This window comes from Cervus canadensis, chromosome 8 (assembly GCF_019320065.1).
Source record: "Cervus canadensis isolate Bull #8, Minnesota chromosome 8, ASM1932006v1, whole genome shotgun sequence".
Lineage (NCBI taxonomy): Eukaryota > Metazoa > Chordata > Mammalia > Artiodactyla > Cervidae > Cervus > Cervus canadensis.
In genome coordinates this window covers 20,985,742-21,009,637 of record NC_057393.1, presented here as the reverse complement: position 1 = coordinate 21,009,637, position 23,896 = coordinate 20,985,742, and the positions used below count along the sequence as shown (strand labels likewise).

The 23,896-nt window shown below is 47.3% G+C and overlaps 1 protein-coding gene across 3 annotated transcripts in view; it reads right to left on the bottom strand.

Moving 5' to 3' along the window:
- Positions 1 to 11,327: 11,327 nt before the first annotated feature.
- XPNPEP1 (X-prolyl aminopeptidase 1) overlaps positions 11,328 to 23,896 on the bottom strand; it is a 52,184-nt gene continuing 39,615 nt past the window's right edge. For all 3 annotated transcript variants that reach the window (XM_043475486.1, XM_043475488.1, XM_043475487.1), the window contains 7 exons: positions 22,026 to 22,097; positions 20,207 to 20,267; positions 18,459 to 18,528; positions 17,423 to 17,596; positions 16,427 to 16,503; positions 15,140 to 15,238; positions 11,328 to 11,902 (listed from right to left, as the gene is read on the bottom strand). In XM_043475486.1, coding sequence (XP_043331421.1) covers positions 11,774 to 11,902; positions 15,140 to 15,238; positions 16,427 to 16,503; positions 17,423 to 17,596; positions 18,459 to 18,528; positions 20,207 to 20,267; positions 22,026 to 22,097 — 682 coding nt within the window. In that variant the 3' untranslated portion in view covers positions 11,328 to 11,773. The remainder of the gene's footprint in view (positions 11,903 to 15,139; positions 15,239 to 16,426; positions 16,504 to 17,422; positions 17,597 to 18,458; positions 18,529 to 20,206; positions 20,268 to 22,025; positions 22,098 to 23,896) is intronic.

The following is a 23,896-nucleotide window of genomic DNA, read 5'->3' as shown; positions in this document are numbered from 1 at the left end:
GATTGTCCATCAGATCAGGATGAAGGGAGTTTGCCCACTTTGGGGTATTTGCACAAAAGAATTGAAAATAGGTGCTCAAATCATCTATGAATGTTTTTAATATCAGAGGATATGAACAGGACATCTGGATAATTTCTTCTTGGATTACAGGTTAAAGGGCAAAGTCCTTAACTTCCAAAATGCCCCCAGTCTGGCCTTCTCTTGCCTCCCTAGTCTGACGTTCACTTCTCCCCTTCATGCACCTACCTACGCGTTCCTCTGCCATGTCCCTGCTCACACTAAATCCTCCGTCCAAAGTTGTGTCCTTTTTGTTCATCTAAACCCATCTCCATTGTTCCAAGTGTTCTCTGATTCTTCCAACTGTAAGAATTTCTCTCTTTCTCCTAAACACTTGCCTCTTTCTCCTCTACAGACTTTACCTCTTTCCTATGTTATAATTATTCCTGAACTTGCCTTAAATTCCCATCTTAAATGGTACATTCCTTTAAGGCTAGAGGAATATGGACTTTCACAGGCCATGGATTTACAGATTCAAATCCATCTAAACTTGATCTCTGAGGTACCAGGAGCTGCTAAGTGTCATCTCAAATTGGATAATAAACAGCTCAATACATAGAATGTGCTCAATAAAATTTATTGAGCATTATTTGGTTTTTTCATTTGATTTCAAGGCCACTTCAACATTTAAACCTTGTCTTCCATCTTTATTGGTTAATTTATTTTAAAACTGGCTTTTGGAATAATATTAGCTAATATGAAAACAAATTTGTGAAATAGCTGAGAACGTCTGTGAACATTTTAGGAAATTTTCTTTTATAAAAGAAAAATAAGAACCTAAAGTCCAAGACTCAGGATCTCTCAGCCATCACCAATTGTGCTATCACCAGGAGAAACTCAGCTTTTTTTCTTTTTTGGCTCTGCCCAGTCTTGCAGCATGAGTTGCAATTTAGCTGAGTTCGCTGACCAGGGACAGAACCCTGAGCCCCCTGCACTGGAGCATGGAGTCTTAGTCGCTGGACAACCAGGAAAACCCAGGAGAACCTCAGCTTTGAAGATAGAATTTTTTCTATGACATATTCTTAAAGCCCTCAGATGAAAATATGCTGAACTTGAAGGAAACATTTTCATTTCATTGCTTTAAACCCATATTCATTTAACTACCAAAACACACACCTAATCACGGCATATATTTAAAGCCGTGAAATATTGACAGTGCAATGCCTAAGGCAGATGATGTATAGTGTATTCATTCTACGCTTCAGTAAATTCTGGATACAAAGACTCAAACTGATGCTCTCAAGCAACTGTGTCAGTGCAAACAAGCTTCCCTTAAAAGACAGTTCTTCCTCACCAGAATTTGATTTCCATTCTGAAATATGGTCTTTTCTAGATACATCTTAGCTGACAAACAAAGCTGGGCTCTAGCTCTTTCCTACAGTCACCAAAGTCCATTCTGCCTTGTGACTGAAAATCTGAACAGCTAAGACTCTTCCCTTTGCTCATAACATGTAAGAGCTACCCCATCAAAGACTCTGCCTAGGTACATATTTGCTAGTAAAAATTCTCTGTTGAATGTCCCAGAGTTCTGAACAACCCCCCACTACTTTCCCAGACCTCTTGCTAAAACTTCTCTAAGACAAGTTTCCCAGCTGCTTCACCTTCCTGGTCTGCCTTCTCTGACCGCTAGATCAAGGTGCTCAACAGGCTGGCTCAAGGTGGCTTTATCTCCCTAATCAGTCTACAAGCCCCATGAGAATGGAGACCTTTGTCATAATTGTGTCTATAATGCTCATACATCCTGGTATCTTGCATCACTTAACGTTAGACCTAGCTTGCTTTGGGATGTAACGTGATTTAATTAAGCACTGCATGCCCAGCCCTTACAGAGCCTAGCTTGCAACATCCCCCAGAGACGGCAAAGAGCTTGAGGCTCTGGAATTGCATCCTCGGCTGAATTGAGCATTTCTATGATCACCTGGCACTCCAGCTCACTATGTCATTCTGCCTCCTACCATCCTGGCAGGCTGAGAAAACTGAGGCTCACATGACTTTCCCAAAGTCACTCAGTCAATAATGAGGAGATCCAGGATTTAAACCTAAGTCACTCTGACAAGCAAGCCTGTGATTGTGGTCACTAGGCCATGATGTAGGCATATAAGGAAACACAGACTCAGAGAGGTCTCATAGCTGGGACAGAAATGGTCCCTCCGACCAATGAGGAAACAGATCCAACTGCCCCCCCTGCCAGGGTCCCACCTCCTGCCAGCCAGTCCCCCATTCTCCCTGCCTTCTGGCCTCTGTGCAAACCCCCTGTTCTGCAGAGGCTCCTGGTTACCCACGAGGTAAGCCTTTCCCGTTCTGCAGCCTCTCAGAACTCATCAGTTCTCTTGGGTGCTAACTCAGCTGCCCAAGAGTATGTGATGGGCTTCTCTGAGAATGTTCTTAAGTCGTTTGTGTGTGTGTGTTTGTGTGTGTGTGTGCACGCACACACACGTGTTCTTTCCCCAACAGCTTTCTGTTCCCTTGTGGCAGAGAGACTTGGATGGTCTTCACGGCACCGACTTTGGAGCCTGCACACAGACCCTGCACACTGTGGCATTAAACAGCTTCTGTCCTGGACATGCCGAGGGAGACAGCAGGGCTAATGACTACAGGCAGGAGACAAGAAGACACAGGAACAGTGGCAAGTGACCTGTTGTGGATAAATTATATTCAGACAAAATGCAGAGTAAAAAGTGCAGTAGCCATTGAAGAGATTCAGAGTTCTAGAGGAAACTTCCAGTTTGGGTTGTGGGAAAAATCCAGACAGGCTACAAGGAGAGGGTGACGTTTCCCCTGGGCTTTGAAGGATGGTAGAAGTTGGGCATCTGGGAGGGTATTGGTGTCTCAGAGGGCAGCGGGGACAAATCTCTGAGGTGGGTATCACAGGGAGGATGTGAGAGAGAAAGATTAAGTCCATTGAGCTGGTTCATCCAGCACAGGCAGGGTGCAACAGCAGAATGAAGTTGGTTAGGCAGGTGGGGTCCAGGTGGTGGAGCTGGAACAGCTAAACTGGAGATTTGAGATCTAGTCTGTGGACCGTAGGAGGTTTTAGAGCAAAAGAGTAATGCAATCGGAAATGTGCTTCAGAAAATATTCAACTGCTATTCACATGGAAAATGGACTGGAAAGGGAGGGGACTTGCAGCAGAGATACTGGTATGAATAGGTCAAGAAGAAACAAGCCTCTGGAACAATTAGGGCAGCGGCAGTGGGAAGGGAGAGGCGAGGGTTTTGGGGGGCCAAGGAGCAGGATGGATAAGATGGGGTAAGGAAGAGGAAGGAACCCATCAGGACCCCTGAGACGCTGGAAATAGCACAGCACTTATTGGATGTTCACTAGTGGGAGGCATTTGGTACAAGTCTCAGCCCACAGGATCCTCACCACCACCCTAGAGGGAGGCAGCCCCACTTCACAGGTGTGGTCACTGAGACACCCAGAGGTTAAACAAAGTGCCCAGGCACACTCAGCTGGTTAAACGGCGCAAGGATTCAAACTGTAACATCTGTTGCCACAGCTGACACTCTTCATCACAAGACTGGGCTGAATCACAGAAATTGGGAAGTTGAGAATTCAAGTAAGTTAGGGCAGGAGAGGCTGAAAAGCCAGAGAAGAACCTAGAAAGCATCAGAGAGCTGGAGGAGACCCGGGGAGTCCAGGCGTAGGAGGAGGGAGCTTCGGGAAGCTACTTACCCAGCATCTCATGCCCAGAGCCACACCAGGTACTTAAAGCTCTTCCCTCTCTGAAGCCAGCAGCTGCTCTATGAAGTAGGTACAATTACTCTTATTCCTCTGATTACTGATAAAAACATTGAAGCTCAGGGCTTGTGCATAGATGAGGTTCTGGGATTTAAAGTCACAACTGTTTTTTATCAAAGCCTGAGCTCTTAATCAACACTTGGCCAAAACTGACACAAAGTTAACACAAATGAGCAGAAGAGGCCATTGTACATGACTACCAAGGGGCAGTGTGACCAGATAGCTTAACGTCCATGTCAGGACACTTCAGAGAGAGCGAAACGGGGTTCTAGTCCTAATTATGCTAAGAGAACGTGGGTGAGATGGGACCGTCCCAGGCAACCTACGCATGTGTTCATCTGGCTCAAAGGACGCTGGCTTTATAAAATGAATTATTTAAACAACAAAGTAAAATGGTAGTGAGGCTGGACTCAGATAACAGTGAGTGGAAGAGAAATAGGGACATGAGGAGCTGGAAAGAGTACAGAGGGATTCAGCTTCCTCAGAAAGTCTGAAAATATTGAAAATAACGTGCGGCAGCAGGACCTGCCTGTCTGTGACCAGGGACACTGTCCATCCTGTCCTTGGACAGGGCCCAGCGTAGGCACTTCCCATGTACATACTGATTCATTAATCAGGACCAGGAAAGGGTTGTTTGGAGAGAAAAGTACTGAATATATTCGTAGTCAGAAGGATAAGACTCTATGGGGCGGGGGAGAGAGAAAAGATGCAAATACAAAAGAATTTAATAATTTGATTATTATAAATTAATAATACCCTCAAGTGTATAAGTGGGCAAAGAATTTGCCTTGAAAAGGAGAACTTTCTTCTCTAAAGAAATAATAAAATGAAGCTGTTGTGAGCAAAGGACTTGCCGGTGGAAGTAGACAGCTCTTCAGCAGAGGGAATTGAAGAGCCTCTGGGTAAGGACAGCGCCCGCGGTGAGGGTATCAGCAACACCCACTCCACGCTTCAACCATCAGCTGAGCCCCACCAGGTGGGCCCCTTCACCTTCCTTGAGCCCCACCCACCACCCCAGACAGCCAGGACACTTCCCGCACTAACACAGCCTCCAGCTGCGTGGTTCCTAAAGAACAAGGAAGCCAGAAGCAGCAAGGGTTCCCAGAGCTAAGCTTCAAGCTGCAGACTTATTTTGGTCAGTGACTTGCTTTGTCACCCAGAACGGGTGCCCCCCTTCTCAGCGGCTCAATTTCCTCCTCTATCAAACGTGGAGGTTAAACTTGATCAGTGGGTCCCAAAGAACTAAAGACTCAGGGTAGGCAATGATGAAGCATGTGTTTTTAACACTTAATTCCTGTATAAGGCATACAGAAAAGTACAAGTTTTATAAGTGCAGAGTTCTCTGGATTTTCACAAACTGGACATGCTGTGAAACCAGCACCCAGATGAAGCAGCAGAGCATCACCAGCAGCTTTAGAGTCTTTCATGCTCCCTTCCAGCTACTTACCCCCCCAAGCCCAGGCAACCAGATCCTGACCTCTGGCCACATAGATCAGCCTTACCTGTATCTCCTGGAGAGAGCCTCACCTATGCTCATCCTTTCTCCATGTGACTCCTGGAGGGTGCCCTATTTGGGGCCTGGTTTCTTCCATTTAGCATCCATGGTGCTGTGTGTAATAAGGATATTTGCAACAAAACAGTCCCCCAAAATGAAAAATAAAGTGAAGCCAATATCATAAGTTTTACCATGAGTTAAAATGTGTTTAAGTTAACTGACTGTCCTCTATTCTGAGATGTTTGCGTATCTATTTTGTGATAGTGTCCTGGAGGTTTGGTTGGTTTTTGTTTTGTTTAATGGTTGGTATATTTGGGTTTGTCCCTGTTTAGCAAATTCCCTCTTTAAATTATGTTGGCTTGAAATTTGACTGGGCCAGGATGGTGGGGCCTGTTAGTCTGAGATCCAGGATTCTGGGCCCTGTGATGTACTGGGCAGAGTTTCAAGTCTCAGTTTTCTGATTGGAACCCCCTCTGATGGCTGACTCTGAAAGGAGAGAAGTCCACAGATTTTCAGCTGTGCCTGGGAAGCTGCAGAACTAAAATGTTTGACTTTTCTTGAAAGGAGAGAGAAATTGGGGGAGGGATTTGTAGCCTCCCTGTACTGGGTCCACACAGTGACCCATAAACAATAGCTTCAAATTCTCTTTTTAAAAAAGACTGCTATTCAGTTGATAAGTTGTGTCTAATTCTTCGCAACCCCAGGCCTCCCTGTCCTTCACTATCTCCTGGAGTTCACTCAAATTCATGTCAGTCCTTACATGAACTTTGAAACAGTATGCCTCCCTTTCTTCCTTAGTCCTTTATGCTGTTGTTTTTATATTTTAACAACTTCAGTCCATTTAGTTCAGCCACTGAGTCGTGTCCGACTCTTTGTGACCCCATAGACTGCAGCACCCCAGGCTTCCCTGTCCATCACCAACTCCCAAATTTGATCAAACTCATGACCATTGAGTCAGTGATGCCATTCAACCATCTCATCCTGTCGTCCCCTTCTCCTGCCTTCAATCTTTCCCAGCATCAGGGTCTTTTCCAATGAGTCAGCTCTTCGCATCAGGTGGCCAAAGTATTGGAGTTTCAGCTTCAGCATCAGTCCTTCCAATGAATATTCAGGAGTGATTTCCTTTAGGATTCACTATATAAACCATATTCTCCTCAGCTTTTATACCAAGTCCATCTCCTCTAAGCAGTACATAAAGGTACAAGTTTTCAACATGTTACCAATATGTTGGAACTATCATATCTAAAATTTTATGTCAATGTGGTATTTATGAAATGATATACCATGATTATTCTTCTTTTCATTTCCCAGACAAACTGTTTGAGAGAGAGCATCTTTTCATTGCTGTTCAGTCGTTAAGTCACGTCCTACTCTTTGTGACCCCATGAACTGCAGCACTCCAGACTTTCCTGTCCTTCACTATCTCTCGGAGTTTTCTCAGACTCATGTCCACTGAGTCAGTGATGCTATCTAGCCATCTCATCCTCTGCCATCCCCTTCTTCTCCTGCCTTCAATCCTTCCCAGCATCAGGGTCTTTTCCAATGAGTCGGCTCTTCGCTTCAGGTGGCTTAAGTATTGGAGCTTCAGCTTCAGCATCAGTCCTTCCAATGAATAGTCAGGATTGATTTCCTTTAGGATTGACTGGTTTGATTTCCTTGCAGTTCAAAGAATTCTGAAAAAAGACTAGATGAGGGTTTTTCAGGCAAGGGAGAAGTCTGTAACCCACTCACAGGACAGGACCAGAAAAAAGAGCAAGAAAGCATCAATTCAACTCTGATAGTCCTCAACCCAGGGTGTCAGGGAAGAGGAGGATGGGCCCTGGGCTGTGTCCTCAGGCCCTCAGGGCCAAAGCAGGACTTTGAAGAGACGGCAGTGCCTTGTGACAGGTTTAGAAAAAAAAAAGGACATGTTGCACTGACTTCTGGGGCAGAAGGAAAGAAAATGGCCCGGGCTGCTATAAACATACCTGCTGTGGTGGAGTTTGAGCCTGTCTATACCAGCACGCATTCAACATGCACCATACGGAGAAACCTCAAAAGAAAAACTAGTCTCCTTCCTGCCCTGAAGGAGCCATGGAGGCAAATGGACAAACACGAAACTAAGAAAAGTAAGAAAATCCCAGTGTTCCCAGTTCTCAAGAAATAATTGTCTGGTGAGATTTTGATTCCATCAAAATCAATTCAAGGAGAACACCCTTCCCTGAATGTATGCAGTGTCAGAGGCAACTGAATCTCCCCACCCCTACCATCACGGTCCAGTCCATTAGCTCTAATTTTGCCCACATGGTCACTGTTAGTTTTTTAACATAGTTATTGCTAATTATGTTAAACATATTTAACATAACAGATACAAAACATGTGAAAGAAATCTGAGGCCTAATAAACAATAACAAACACCTTGTAACCACAGCCCTGTGTTACTCCATTTCTTCTCCAAAATGTTGCTGCCAAAGCTAATGGCAATCTCATATATTTTCTACTGTGTGACTGGACCATTCGTTTGACTACTAAAGAATTCATTTTCCTTTAAGGTAGAATAATTTTTCTGATGGTTATTTTGGGTTTCTCGAGTCCATCAAACACCCCTTCATAATTTCCTTCAGTGTCCTTCGGCACAGCTGCTGACAAAACACATTGGTTACCCTGCACTAACTCAGTTTGAGAAGGTGAAACATTCAGGATGTGGATGATTGTTGACAGTTGCACAACAATGTGAATATACTTAGTGCCACTGAAATGTACAGTTAAATATGGTTAAAATTGTTTTATAATATATGACTTCTACTACAATTTTTAAAAAAATTTTTTTTTAAGTTTGTGGGGATACATGTCCCATATACTTGGTATAAATCTCGTCCATGAGTTTTCGTGTGCTATCCCAGCTTCTCTGTGTTTTTAAGGAATGATTTGAAGGGATTCAAAACCTATGACACAATGGCCATCACCTTGCCGGAATCTGAATTTTTGTTTTTAAATTCTGATCCTATGAGTTTCTCATTCTTTGTACTCCATCTGCTTTCAGGAACCAGCCACCACAGTACTGGCATTAAAATTGCCAAGCACCCCTCCTGTCTTCTCCCAGCCCTCCGACTGCCTGCTTCTGTCTCTCCTTAGGAGCCAGCAGGATCAAGCTGAAAGGTGTCACCAAAGGCAGCCTGTGAGTCTTTGTATCATTGTTGGTATAAATCCCCAGCTGCCAGGAAAAACCAAGGGCAAGCCTCCCTCACAGCTTGTGAGCACATGGATACACCCTCCAACCTGACGATAAACGGTGGTTACTGTGGGGGAGCTAAATGCTGGCACCAGCCTTTAGGCTGGATAGGTGCTAAGAGCGAGGATGGTGGGGCGGGCCCCTCTCACAGCATAAGCAACACAGATTTTTTTTTTTTTTTTTTGGCTGAACTGGGTCTTCATCGTGATGCTCAGGCTTCTCACTGTGGTGGCTTCTCGTTGCAGGGCACAGACTCTAGGGCGCACGAGATCAATAGTTGTGCAGGAGCTCAGTTCCTCCATGGCAAGTGGGATCTTTCTGGACCAGGGATCAAACCCATGTCCCTGGCACTGGCAGGCAGATGCCTAATCACTGGACCACCAGGCAAGCCCCCCATGGATGGATTTTTAACCAGAGGGTAAGCAAGCTTCCAGAAGGCAGCCTCTGGGCTATTCACAGCAGAGGCCCTGTATCATAGCCATTTTTGAATCCCATCTTGTACCTAAAACTTCAAGAGAAGGTAAAGGAAGCAAGACAAAGACACAGAAGAGCAGCTTCCCTGAAATTCTTCCACAAATTTAGCATAATGCCTGCTTTTGCACCCAAACTTTTATTTATCATTTAAAGTGAAGAAGAGTGATTCATTTGCTCCTCATTTTTATCTCCCCATCGTCTCCTCTGAGCTCTTGCACATCAGTTTTATTTTGGTCCTCGGTCTTTTGGGGGCCATCTCGCCTAGTTTACAGCTCTTGGACTTCATGCCAAGACACGCAGGTCTGGGCAGGAAGCTCTTGGCACCAGGAAATTTTTTGTTTCTTGGGCTTGAGCCAATTAAATCAAACTCTGCTCTAAGGCTGCCTTGGGAAGTGACAGGCTTAACAGCCTGGTGAACGAACAGTGGAGTTGCCGTCACACTTGAGTTACAGTCTGTTTAAACTCCAAAACAGCTGCAATTCACAGCTCCCATTTCCTGAGAAAGGGGAAGTTTCAGGATGTCACAGAGGAGAAGGTCTGAGTCCTCAAGGGGGTAGGGGTGGGGCTCCAACTTTCAGGTGGATGAGAGGCTGATTTCTAAGTTCTATCATCAGAGGGAAAATGTCTGTTTTAAGTCTAATCTTATGGAACATATTAGAAATATGAGCAAGGGTGAACCAAAGGCATTCAAGAATTGATCTCTGGCTGATCAAAATATATCCTGTTACTGTGTGGCATTGCTTCTGTGTTTTCCTAGCTTTGCTACAAATATAGCCTCAGAACTGGCTGTCTATCTTGCTTCCTCCCACACAGCAAGTTGGAATCAATGATCCTTGGGAGGAAAGAAGGCAGGAGGGGTGGTGTAAATGTTGACAAGTCCATTTGTAGGTATTCTGTCAATTTAGGTTCACCCTATCAGTCAAGTTTTCTTTGCTGCCACCCTGGTTCAATACAGATTGAAAGTGAATGTGTTAGTTGCTCAGTTGTTTCCAACTCTTTATGACCCCACAAACTGTAACCCACCAGCCTCCTCTGTCCATGGAATTCTTCAGGCAAGAGTACGGGAGTGTATAGCCATTCCCTTCTCCAGGGGATCTTTCCAACCCAGGGATGGAACCTGGGTCTCCTGCATTGCAAGCAGATTCTTTACCATCTGAGCCACCAGGGAAGCCCTAGTAAATACAGATTAGTTCATTTTCTGCTCCCCAGCTGGAGAAAGTAATGGGCACTGGCCTGTGCAAGCCATGCTTTGGTGAAAAGCCAACCTATGCTTCTACTTATCTTTCACAAATCAAAGATGATTTGATTTACCACCCAAATCAAAGATGTAATTTAAGATTCAATGAGACTGGTTTTAAAAAGATATAGCCATACAACAGAATAGTCTACAGTCATTAAAAACAATTGGATCTATGTGTACCAATATGGAAAAATAACTTGGTATATATATTGCCAAGTTAAAAAAGGAAATTGCATATGTATAGAATGGCCTGATGTCTGTACATATGATGTGTGTGTGTGCAGAAATATTCTTTTATCTGTGCACACACATTCTACATACTACTGAATACTAAATACAAAGAAAGAAATTGGCAAAAATATGCCGCAAACAGGGTATGTCTTGGGTTCCTAAAGAAGCAGACCCAAAGACAAGGATTTGCATGGAATGACCTCTTGGGAGATGACTCCAGGAAATACTGGGGGGAGAAAAGGAAAATGAGCCCCAGGAGGGAAGGAAGAAAATAAAGGGTGTGTCATTGAACAAGATCCCACATCAGCAAGAAGGGCTCAGTCCCACTGAGAAACCCCAGGAGACAGTGTAGACCACACCTCGGACATCCCGGCTAAGGGCGGAGGGGTTCATTTTCCCAACCCAGTCCTCACAGTCTGAGGCTGCAGAGTCCCAAGCTCTGCCAGCCCTTCAGGCTGCCCCACGTGTGCAAGTCCAGGGGAGGCCCAAGGACAGGAAGTCGCAGGCACTAGCCAAAGACCACTTCCTACGAGCAATGAGACAATGGGACGTCCACACTGTCCACTGTAGACTGGATCATGGAAGGCTGTCATTGTCAGCATGATTTTTTTGTTGGGTTTTTTGTTTTTTTTTTTTTTGGTCTATCAATGACATTTTAAAACCAGAGGCAGGGAAGGAAAATAAAAATACTCAACAAAAACTGAGCTTTCTAGAGAAAAGAAAAAGAAGCTGAAAATTAAGTCAGAAGAGACACAGGGAGGCCAGGGATATCTCCCCAAAGTGTACCCCCCTGCCTAGAACATGTGCCCTAAAGAGAAGCCTACCCCACACACAGTAGGGTAGACGGTGCCGGGAGGACAGAAACAGCAGAGACGAAGCCCATTCTGACATTTTAATCTCAGGTCATAAATACAGTCTCGTGTGCATGAAGGGGATCATGACTGAGGACTAGCACCGGGAACGTGGCCATCGCAGAGCACTGCCTGCTTCACCAGCGCCGGCCAGAGGGCTGTGGCCACTCGGGGCGCCCACCCGATCGAGTGCTCGGCTTGTGGGAACCCTCCTTCGGGGGCAGCAATTTACTCTTGGCTCATTCAATTTAAAAAAAAAAAAATCATAAAAGATTGAGTGTCTGCAAGAAAATATCAAAGAGGATAAGAACATTCTTAGTTCTTCTCAGAGTCTAAAAGTAAAAAGGGGGGCAGTAAGGAAGAAGGAGGGGACAGGGGGGAGATGTCAGGGGTGTGCCGGGCTTCTTCCTTTCCCCAGAGTGTTTTTGTTTGGTTTTGTTTGGTTTTGTTTTTTTATAAAAACCAAGGAGGTATTAAGGCTGTTTGGAGATGGGCTGAGTCTCTCTGATGAGCCACTCGAGGGCTTCCTGGCGGCCCTGCATTTGCAGCTCCTTCCCGATCACCTCCCTGCAGGTCAGGTGGTAGTTGTTGAGCCAGTCGCGCTGCAAGAGGGAAGGAAGACAGACGCGTTTGCACCATCACACCTGCACCAAAGCCTGCCCATCGAGCAGCGGGGCCCCACGTGCAGAGCTCACAGGTTGAGAGGAAACGAGCACGGGACCCTCTCTCCCTGCCCAGGGACAGCGACTCCTTGCGTTCTGCCTCCCTGGAAACAGGACGAGCCCCAGGGCTGATGGTGAAAACGTTCCCAGAACCGTCTGCCGCACACGGGCTTCAGTGACTCTGAGGGAACAGTGAACACCTGGAGGCAGACTGTGGCTCTGGGCTCCCCTGGGTGCAGGGAAACTTGTAACCAGAGTTCCCTTCAACAGACCCCCTGCCTGGAAGCCACGATGAGAGACAGAGGGGCAGGGGGTCTCACGGCTCCTGCACCCACCCTTACTGCCTCGACCACTGTGAAGACACACCTTAGGCTGTCCTACCGAGGCACTAATTTCCTATTCTGAATCCACCTACAAAGCTGAATATAGTGGGATCAGCTGGGTCCATAAGAGTCTTGTCAGTGTGGCCGTCCAGACGCACCCAAAGCCTCTGGTGGTCAAGGGCTGTGCTGCAGAGTGGGGTAGGGAGTAAGCTTGACTTTCAGATGCTCAACTGAATGAGGCCACCACACCAGGAGATTAAAAAGGAGGCAAAAAGGAAGGACTTGGGGTGTGTGTGGGGGGGGTGGGGTGTTGACATGCTGAACCTGATGACAGAGGTTATGCATGTGTAAAAGGTTAGGTCTCCTCCTTGTGAGGAGGGAGGGAGGCTGAAGTATGGAAGAAAGCAAGTTCTACCTAGAGCAGAACCCACTCTCTACTGTCCATGAAGGGGGCCTGCCCACTTCACATTAGACAGATGGGGTGATGCTGCCAATGGCTTTGACCCAACTGGGACTCCAACTCCCACTGATAAGAGTCACTAGTCTGTCTGGGAGGTGGGGGCATGGAAGGGGATCGGTACCAAAAACAAGCAAGCTGCTGGTACATGTCAGCAGCAAGGCCAGGCAGGGCTGTAAGGCAGCTCAACAGTGCAAGAGACAGGAGCAATGAGGGGCCACAGAGAAACTCCCAAGACCTTTTTGGGTGGGGGAAAAGGGAGCCCCCGTCAGCAGCCAAAGCATCGCCACAAAGGCCCCGGCAGCCTGCATCGCCCACACTTACGTCCAAAGTCCTCTGCTGCCACCTGGTGATAGATGTATGGGACTGCAGACCCAACCCCAAAACTGCCAAGACTGAGACAGTAAAGGGCAATGATTGGGAGTTTCAAAGCCCGGTGAGCAGTATCTTGTTGTGGGGTATCTCTATGCCTTAAGACAGAATGAAGTCCCAGACTTATTGAGTGGTATATGGGAAATGAACCCTTTTGCTGAAAGAGATAATAAATATACTCCGCTTGGTTATATTAAATACTGTCCTCTACTTGTTATTTGTGGAAACTTGCGAATGATTCCAAGGTAAGAAGATATTCCCTGTCCTACAATAACTAACTGGCTAAAAGAATAGTTCAGTGATTTGAGTCCATAAGATAAAGTAATGAACACTGGACCAGACAGAGTGTACCGGTCTTTGCCAATGTCATGAGGGAGTTACAGGTTAACAAAACTCTCCCTCAAGGAAAAACTGGCCTCCCTTAACTTTCCTCACGCACCGTTTCCCTAGATAAAGTGGAAGGTCACATGGAAGAAATGTCTCCTGGCCGGCACAGCTCACATGGACAGCAAGGCCTCTCCGACCGGGATTACTTGGCAGACGACACAGCCTTCAGCGTCCAAGAGTGCAAAGCAACTCATTAGTAGAGACTCTCTTGCTAAGACCCTGGGAGCTGTGCTTGGGGGCCATGAGAAGAGACTGGTTCCTTGGGGCTGAGGGTTCTAAGCAGTGGGGCTCCCATGCTCACTTCTGTGTTCTCATCTGCTCCCACCTAAGCTAGCCCTGTGGGGACCAGGGAGGAGCCCCGGGACTGCAGGACAGAGTCTTTCTGCTGAAGAGACACAGCTGGTGCTGCTTCCTGTTCCATATCCATCTCTGACCTGAATAAAGCGGTCTCAGGGGGCCTGTGTGGGTCCTGTGAGCAGGAACATTTAGCTGAACCAAGGGCACTGAAGGTCAAGAAGAAGTGCCCACACAAGGAGGGCATCAGAGTGAGAAGTGGATGACCTGCCTGTCAGCCATCTGTGAGCTGGATGAGGCAGAAGAAGGGGCCACTGGCGGGGAAAGCCCCATCCCACAGGCCTGTAGCAGGGGCTCCTCAGCCCGCAGAGGCACCTTCCTCTGGTGCCAAGCACAAGGCCCACGTGGGCTCCACTGAGGATGCAATCCCTCCGCACAGCCCCTGGGATGAGGCCAGCGGCTGCCCCTGGTAACAACCACCTCTTATCCCCACAACGCTGTCCTGCCTTTGGCTCCTGCTGGTCTGCTTTTTGCTGGACTTCCAGCCACCTGCCTTGCTCTGGAATTAGTATCCTTCTGGCTTCTGTCTTCATGGCTCAAGCCTGACCACTTCACAGCAGATAGCTGGTGGTGTTGTTTCTACCATTTTTGACCCTCGTCCCTGCTCGTGACCTTGATCGCCTGCCTGACCCTTCCAGTCTGCCTCCAGAGTTCTGGATCTGAGCCTGGGGACCCACCCGAGGGTCTGAAGGGGTTTCAAGACCTGTCACCCTCTGAGCTTGACAGGTGAGCATGGCCATGCTTCTGCTCTGTGAAGGGTTTCAGGGCCCAGAGCAACCACCCGCCTGCTTGTCTGTGTGAAAACCATGCATATGATCACAGATTGTGCTTCTCAGTTCCTTAGTGTTTCAAGCAACACGAGAAAACAATTTGGTGTGTGCAACAGCCAACAGTCCCTTTGCCCACCTGGCTTTTTGTGGGAAGACACATGATCCATGTTTGCTAAACACGCCTCCCAGCAGTTATGGCTCCTGCCCTCCCGAGAGGCAAGAACATACAGTTCATTCCCACCTGTGAACACTACAGCCTCTGAGGGTGAGGCAAGCAGGGCGGTTATCTACCTCAAAACCCAACAACTACAGGAAAAGCACCTACAGTCCTTGGGAAACCTAGGATGTTCCGACTCAACCGGCCTAGACTCTGACTTCAAAGTGAGGATGGAAGGGAGCACGCAGGGCGGAGAAGGACTTAAAAGCGAGGATGGACGGGAGGACTCAGGGCGGCTCTCCACCCCCCACCCCACACACACACTTCTGCCCCCCCGCCCCAAGACTCCCTTGTTACCTCTTTGTCTGTTAGAGAATCCACATCTATCATTTTGGTCTGTATTGGAACCAAAGTCAGAGGTTCAAAGGTCAGGCTTCCCCGGTTGTTGAAGTTGTACTACGGAAGAGGGAAGACAATAGGAGTGTATACTCCTCTTCACCACGATGACCCACCTTGAGGTCACTCCCCGCAAACATGACCTCCCCTCAGCCAGATGTAGCAAGAAATCAAGAGTGGTTAGCCAGTCACCATTTCTAACAGATGAAAGAAACAGGGACAGGGCAGGACCACTTTCCAAGAGCTGCTCCACTGTGCAGACCACAGCCTGCGCCTTCAGGAAAGGCCAGGCAGAGTGCTGAGGACCTGGTCAGCAGGTGCACAAGGCTCCTTCCTGTCTGCTGTCATGGGGAGGAGGCATGCAGGCGCATCTCTGGTTTGGTTCCCAAGCCTCTGCTAAGCTGTAGGCCCCCAGCAGATCATTTTGTTTTTTTTTTTTTAACACCAAGTACGCGGCCTGCCTTGCCCCAGCCAGGCCCCTCAGGTGACGTTAAGAGGTCTGTCCAGTGCACGAAGCAGGGCACACGGGCCATGCTGGGTCTCTCTTCCTGGCAGGGCCTGTGGGATGGGGAGGGGCGAGGCCACTCCAGGGACGTCAGCGTGCAAGCAGAGAGCAGACCCCGGCGGCCAGCCTCCCTGCAGGCATAGGCAGTCACTTCCCTCCAGCTGTGGAGGAGGAGCAAACAGGTCTTGGAGGTAAAGCCCAGCACCAAAAACCTGCCTCCTCTTGGTAATGTGAAGGGGAGAGGGCACCGCACCTGTCTTATCGCCCGTCTGTGGTACCTGACCCAGCGGCTAGCTCAGGCTTCCTCAGTTTTACCTGATAAAAATCATCTGGGGCGTTTGTTGAAAATAGTTCCCAGGTCCCAGCCCTGGAGATTCGGTTTCAACATCTGGAGGGAGCTTTTAAACAAGCACCCCCCACCCGCCCCCCTCCACGCCCACACACACACAGTGAAGGTTTCATGACATGACCCTGCCTCCAGTAAACTCAGAGCCCCAAGCTACAAGAAGCAGGGGCCTGCCTGAGGCTCCCTGAGGTCCCATTCAGGGTCCCCGTTCACTCAGCATTTTCTTTCTAGCTTTGCAGAAGAGAACGAATTCCAGGAAAGACCCCAATACCAAGGGAAGGAGACTCCATTTTGGCCCCAGAATGGCATGCTCTTGGTTTGAAGGACAAAAGTCCTCATCTTCCCCCATTAAGGAATAAGGGAATTTTTAAAAGAAAATAAATACATCATTACTCACCTTGGTCTTAACAGGCACCACTAGAACAACATTCTCAATGCGAATTCCAAAAGCCCCATCTTCATAATACCCTGGCTCTGAAACAAACCAAACCCTGAATGAGGAGCAGCCCGCGAGGAAGACACGCACAGAGAAGCTGTCACTCCTGGGACGACTACGCTTCTCCGAAGGAGAAACAGAGGAAGGGCCACTCAATCCAGTGCAAGAGCCCAGATACACCTCTTCCCATGAGGCACTTTTATCTAGAGGTCCAGAGAGAGAAAGGCTTGGAATTCCTGAGAACTGGCTGCAGGGTAGGGACTAGAATAACAGAAAATCCACCAAACGAAGTATGGGGCGGAGCCATAAGATACAATGATGCGGGTGTTGAAATACGTTCACCAAGATTTGGTAATGACATAGGGACAGATTAGGTAAGAAAGCAGAATACAGACCATACGTCCAGTGTAATTTCAATGATACTAAAAAAGGTATGCACATATATAAAGAAACAAGAAGTTAACATATCCAAATGGTAAGTCGTGTTTCCCCTGGGTGGCTGGATTACAAATGATTTTCATTTTCTTCCTTATATCATTCCACAGTCTCACATTTTCTACAATGAATATTTATCACTTTTACGATCAAAAAATGTTGTTGTTGTCTAATTCAAAGTGACGGGAAGTCAAAGTGTTAGTCGCTCAGTTGGGCCTGACTCTTTGTGACCCCGTGGACTGTAGCCCACCAGGCTCCTCTGTTCATGGAATTCTCCAACCAAGAATCCTGGAGAGGGTTGCTATTCCCTTCTCCGGGGCATCTTCCCAACCCAGGGATAGAACCCAGGTCTCCTGCATTGCAGGCAGATTCTTTACCATCTCAGCCATGAGGGAAGCCCAAAGTGATGGAAGGGGCAAATTTTTTCCAATTTACTTTATAATAATTAAAATATAAGAAACAACACAGAGCTTTCAAAAAGGCAGAGGATCCACACGCAGCCTCTAGGTGAGGGACACCTACCATCAGTGACGATCATGCCGGCCTCCAAGGGCTCATCAGAGAATGTTTTATAACTGATGCCACATGGACCCTCATGAACATTCAGAAAAGACCCGACACCATGCCCCGTTCCGTGCAGGTAATCCAGGCCAGAATCCCATAACGCTGAGCGGGCAAAGGAGTCAAGGAGGTGGCCTGAAAGACACATAAAGGACCATTTCGTGATATCTGTACAGTACTTTCCAACTGGCAAAGCACTTCAGAGATTAGATTTGTTAGGTTTGGCTCCGGAAGATGAAACAGAAATGAGTGCGTAAAAGTTACTGGAGGATTCAGGTTTCAGTCCAGCACAGAGAACTTTCTGGCAACCAGAGCTCCTGAGCAGGACGGCTCCCCCACCAGCTGGAGCTCAGTCTACAGCTGGAGGATGCTGGTCAGGGACGTCGCCAGCAGCAGGTGAAGGCTGCGGGAGATGACACGAACGTTCCCCTCCCAGTGCTGGAACCCTACGGTTTCGGAACTATGAGATGAGATCCTAACCAGACTGCAAGCATGAGGAAAGTGGTGCCCGGGGAGATGAGTGCCAGGGCAGTCTAAGCAGATTCGAGGCCTGGGTCTTATCAACTTCCCATGCAGTGGCCCACCCACCAGTCCTCAGGCAACAAGGTCTAGTCCTCAAGTCAGGCTCCCAGTAAAATAAATCCCAACACGAGTCCTAAGAGGAGCGCTGGCCCAACACCCGGGGCAGACAGGAGGCTGCACCAGGCCCCCCCGGGGCCTTCATGCCTTGCTGTCCTCTCCTGAGAGCCACCCACCCAAGGTCACCCGACACAAGTTTTCAGGAGGGAGGGACAGCTGACCCTGGGCCCGATCCTAAGTCTGGCTCCCTGGAGGTCCTCTCTGCTCAGTCCAACAGCACCCCCACTTGCCCAGGCTGGGCCTGGAGTAGTCTGGGGGCTGTTATGGCAAGGGGAGGACATGTGTTTTCACCCAAATTTAGACACGCTTGATGCCTGAACAAGATACAGCCCGCCATGTGACAGAAGGTACCACCTACCTTTGGTTCCAGTCGGGAAAACAGCTGCGCTCACAGCTATGTGGCCCTTGAGAACATATGTGAAGCATTCCTGCCAAAGAAAAACCCGGAGGGCATGTTCAGGACGGGCACAGATGCTTTCATCCTGCAGTTTTCAGGTAGTTCAGAAAACCTTGCCTCTTAGGGTTTTATAGCAATACCACAGAGAAAATCAGGGGAACAGGAAAGAACTGGTGGGAAAAAAAAAACCTGGCCTTGGGACCAATTTTCTAGAAAATCTGGAAATTCGATTTAGTAAAAGAGAACTGTCCAAGAGATGACCCCACTAGTCTTTCCCTTGAAATGAACTCTCTGCCATCAGAGCCTCAGAAAGACAGAAAAAGGAGTAAGAAGTACTGATGACACTAGCTCACACTGTCAAGCTACTCCCCGGTGCCAAGCACAGTACTAAGCACTGCATGTCTAAGCCCACACTTCCTGATGGAGGCACTCCGGCCACCCTCACCTTCCAGGGGAATGAAGTAACATGCCAGGCCACGCAGTTCGTAAGTGGCAGCATCTGGCCTTGGAGCCAGGTGGTCTTGCTACTCCTCTGTGCCCCTCGCCACCATCTCTACTCAGGGTTCAGTCCTTACCGCCCAGATAAGAAAAGTGCTGTTTGGATGGGTAGTGGCTTGCCAGTAAGGTGCAGAGTCAGCACTAAACCGCTCACTGTCCAATCTGGTCCAGACTGAACACAGCGCAGGAAGCGGAGTGTTCTACACACCCCTGGTAACACACACACCAAAGGGGTGTGTGCATTAGTCACTCAGTCGTGTCTGACTCTTTGGGACTCCATGGCTCCCCTGTCCATGGAATTTTCCAAGCAAGAATGCTGGAGTGGGTAGCCATTCCCTTCTCCAGGGGATGTTTCTGACCCAGGGATCGAACTCAGGTCTCCTGCACTGCAGGCAGATTCTTTACCGTCTAAGCCACCAAGGAGGCCCCAAATTAAAGGTATCTGGACCCAAGGTCAAACTCGTCCAAGGTGCTGGTGCCAACTAATGAAGGACATGAGGGACCAGCACTGGGAAATATGCCCTGCTGCATCCCACGGAGCCCTCTTCCCGGGGCAAGCTTCCTGAAGGAGTTCCCAGGGAAAAGAGAGAGACTCAGAGATTCAACCAGTATTTGCCAAGCAGTGGCTATGATCCAGGAAACAGCTGGGCTCACAGAACCTTCCCAGCCAGCCTTGGAGGTGAGTACTCTACCCCCATTTTTATGGATGGTCTAAGTGTCAAGTATCAAGGTCATGGAGACTGTGAACAGCAGAGATCTGAAGCCCAGTGTCTAGACTCCGAGCACACATTTCTCTACCTTACAGTTGTATGCCGGACAGCCCAGACACTAAGCAGTGCATGTCATTTCAGAGGGTTCCTAGAGGGCTGAGCCTATAAATAGGAACACTGAAATTGAAAAAAGGAGGGTAGCTTTCAGAATCAAATCTAGACACTGTTCATAAAAAAAAAAAACAAACTCACTACCCTGCTCCCTTCCCCAAAGAAGGCCAAAGTTGTTTAAACTTGAATCTGAGCCTGACCTTAGCAGACAGAATGTTCTTAAAATCTTTCCAATAATCAATTAAATGGATGTCATAAAGCAGATAAGCCTGACTCCACAGTAATGAGCTCTTTTACTGTCCCACATGTAACTTTTACTTATTTATACAATCCCTTTCCACAAGAGGGAACGGTCAGAGAAAGCAGAGGGCCTCTCGAGCATTCTCTTACCTTCTCATAAGCCGTAGGAGTTCCAAAATGCATGGTGCGAGTGACGTCTGTGGTTCCATCCCTGCCCAAAAGAAAGGGCAAGTTAGTGTTCACTCCGAAGAAGCTCTTGCTCAAATACGAGACAGGTGACGATGTGGAGAAAACTGAACCCTCATGCAGCGACTGGTGTTCATGTAAAATAGTACAGCCACTTTGGAAAACAGTTTGCAGGTTCATAAAAGGTTTCTTAAACATGGAGTGACCTTATGACCCAGCACTTCTACTCCCCCGAGTAAACCCCCGAGAGAACTGAGAACGTCCACACAAACACACGTACACTAATGTTCACGGCAGCATTACTCTTCATATCCCAAACATGGGAACAACCTAAATGTCCAACAACTGATGAGTAAACAAAATGTGGTACATACATACAATGAGACAGTATTCAGCAATAAAAAGGGATGAAGTACTGATGCATGCTACAGCGTGGATGATCCTGGAACACATTACGCTAAGTGACAGAAGTCAGAAACTGACACCATATATTAATAGTATATAATTCCATTAATATGAAATGTCCAGAACAGGCAAGTACATACAAAGTACATTAGTGGTTCCCTGACTAGGGGAAGATGGAAAGTGACTGCCAATGGGAATAGTGCTTCTTTTTTGGGGGGTGATGAAAATACTCTAAAATTGATGATGGTGATAGTTGCAAACTCTGTGAACAAACTAAAAATCATCAATTGTACACTTTAATAACTTGAATTATATTTCAATAAAGTTATTATAAAAAAATAAAATGAGACACAGTGTGAAAGCAAGGATGGCCCAGTGCAGTGGGAGTGAACTCAGTCAGGCCTTGACACACACACACTCATAGTCTACAATGTGAGGACTGTTTCATGGAAGACACCATTCCTGGGGTTATGAATGAAAGTGGACCTTCTGGCAAAAGAAGGTCAAACTCCAATTCCTCCTGTCAGGATGGCAAGCAGTTTACTAGAACCTAAAAATACCCAAATACATCTTTTAGAACACCCCAATCCACCCCCAACAGAGAAAGGATAGCTTCTAGAATCCTGCTAAAATGTAGAAGTGACCCAAAGTTACACCATTACCCAAGTAATCTCAATACTCTTAGCTCTAGACTGTTATTAACACCAACCCATACTTCCCAGGCTAGATTGTGGCTTTCACATACTTGGCTGAGCTCATTTAATAACAACATTCTCCACCAGGCAAAGTCCCAGCTGCAGTGGAAAATGGAAGATTAAAAGGCCTGGCTCATGCTCTCTCAACGCAGACAACACCTATTCCAGCTCCTCCTCGTGGGTTCCACCTCAAGACCCAATCAAATCTTGGGTTCTCTGAGAGACTATTCTAGTTGATGACTGTGAAAGCAGCAAGGCATGAAGAAAGAAATTCAGAAACTCAGGGCTGACCCTCATTTCTCATTCATCCTTTCAAAATTAAGCCCTCACTGCCCAAGGCCCTGAGGTCACTGCAAGTTGGGGAACTGGCAGGTGGTTTATGGGCTGGGGCAGAAGACTTCCAAATGGTTCTGAAAGCCTACTTTCAGTTATTTATTTAGTATTTAACAGCTTTCAGCTAAGGACTAAACATTTCTACCAAACAGTCTTTTGTGGGAACAGAATCACAACAGGGCTATTTCAACAAAGGGTGAAGAAAAGGACAAGACATGGGAACAATTCCATCAGTGGCCGGCGCAGAATGAGATGACCCGCTGAGAGATCTCGGCTGGAGCCTGGCCTGTACACCTACTCAACTGCCCTGACAGCGGAGTCAGGCTCTCCAGTAGCCCCGATTCACTTACTTGTATTGAGCACCCGAGTCAATGAGGTACACCTCATCCAGAGACAAGGTCCTATTCGTCTCAGGGACCGGCCTAAGAAAATTAATTACAAATTAATTATTCCACAAATGTAAATGCTTCCTGAATCTGGGAGGAGGGAATACAAGAGTTCTTTGTACTATTCTAACAACTTATGTAAGCCTGAAATTATATCAAACCCAAGTTACCCAATAGGTTAATTATTGCAAGTAATATTAACCTTCTACTCAAGACTAGTCAACCTATCTCCCCAACTAGATAAGGAGCTCAAGAGAAGGAAGAATAACATATTTCTTTATATCTACCTCTATTTGTAACTAGAACAAAATAAGTGTTCATGAGATAACCGTAAAAATTACAAAAATAATAATCAATAGAAGCAAGAGGACCAAGCTGGGAAATGAGAAGAGAGCAGTCTGGAGTCATTTGTCTTTATTTGGGGAGGGGGGGTGATGGTTCAGTCCCCTGCCTCAAGCCTCCACTTTTCTCCCTCAGCCCTAACCCCACCAGGAGCCTCCCCACTTGCTTCCCAGACCACCAGAGGGGCAGAAGGTGAGTGTCTCATTTTGGGAGAAAAACTAAAGGGACTTTTGCTGGGGAAAGGAGTAGATCATGATGCTTTTATACTAGAGCACTATTTTCAAATGAACGTAAGGTATTTTTTAAAGTAGTTCATTCCTCCACATCTCCTTCCAGACAATACTCTGCACTGGGAAAAGCTAGACGGGACGTGAGCATTCCAAGTCTCTGCCCTGCAGTGCAGAGAGGGTCTCACAGAGGTTCTGCTTCATTCATAGGCAGGAAGGGGGCCAGTAGGCACTTGATCCCAATAACTAGAAAAGACCACCAGATATGGGCCCAGCACCCTGCTTCTCAACAGGCTTCCAACAGCCACAATGAAGAAACACAAAGGAAAAGTGAGATTCTCCCCACTTGGACTGAAAATTTTTATTTTAAGTTCTAGGGTCATATCCAGCCAGGAAATTCACCACCTGTGCTAAATATAAGACAAGAACTCAAGTCCTTTTGATAGTTTAATGTTGAAACAGAAGCATTAATATGAGAGAACTGTACAGTCACATCCGTGGCTGTCTCCCACACAGTAGCTTCAAAATTTGTCCCAAGACTAAAAACTCTAAAAGCGATTAGTAAAAAGGGTGGAGGGGGGACTTGTGCCCAAGTACAGTACAGTGAGACAGCCAGAGTGCTCCATCATGATGCCCATCACAGATGGGAAGCAAAGAACTCAAGATACCCCACACGAGGCAAAACCACGTAAGCCAGGCGAAGCTGAAGCTGGAGCCCATGCAAGAAGCCCAGTTCCATTTCCCACCACCTCCACAGGTGGGTCTAGCTCTCCCAGATTCATCAGTGCCCTCCTGGCCTCACAGTGGAAGGAAGCTTGGCTCTGTGGGTCCACGGGCTCATGTGGTACCAATCCCCAGGCTGGGGAGGAAAGAGAGGGTACAGATTATCTCCTTAAACATAACAGGGTGTTCCACAACCCAGTGGTAAGTTTGTTTGGAATGGAGGTCATGGAGCTCACAAGACGTTTGGACTAGTGCATCAAGAAGGCTGCCGCCGTCAGAAAAGAAAAACACTAAAACTTCCAACCATTAAGATTCAGGGATTACGACGACAGATACTGCAGTCTCAGAGGAAAGAGGGATGACCCGTTTGACTACATCATGGACAATGTCGATGGGCAACATCGGTGCCAAAGAGTCGCTCCCGAAAGGCAGAGGTTTCGGATTGAGAGACAAGAAGACCTCAGAGATCTTATTTCACACATAAGAATGATCTCAACAGACACAGGGAGGTGGGCGCAGGGGCCTTTGATAAAACAATGTCTC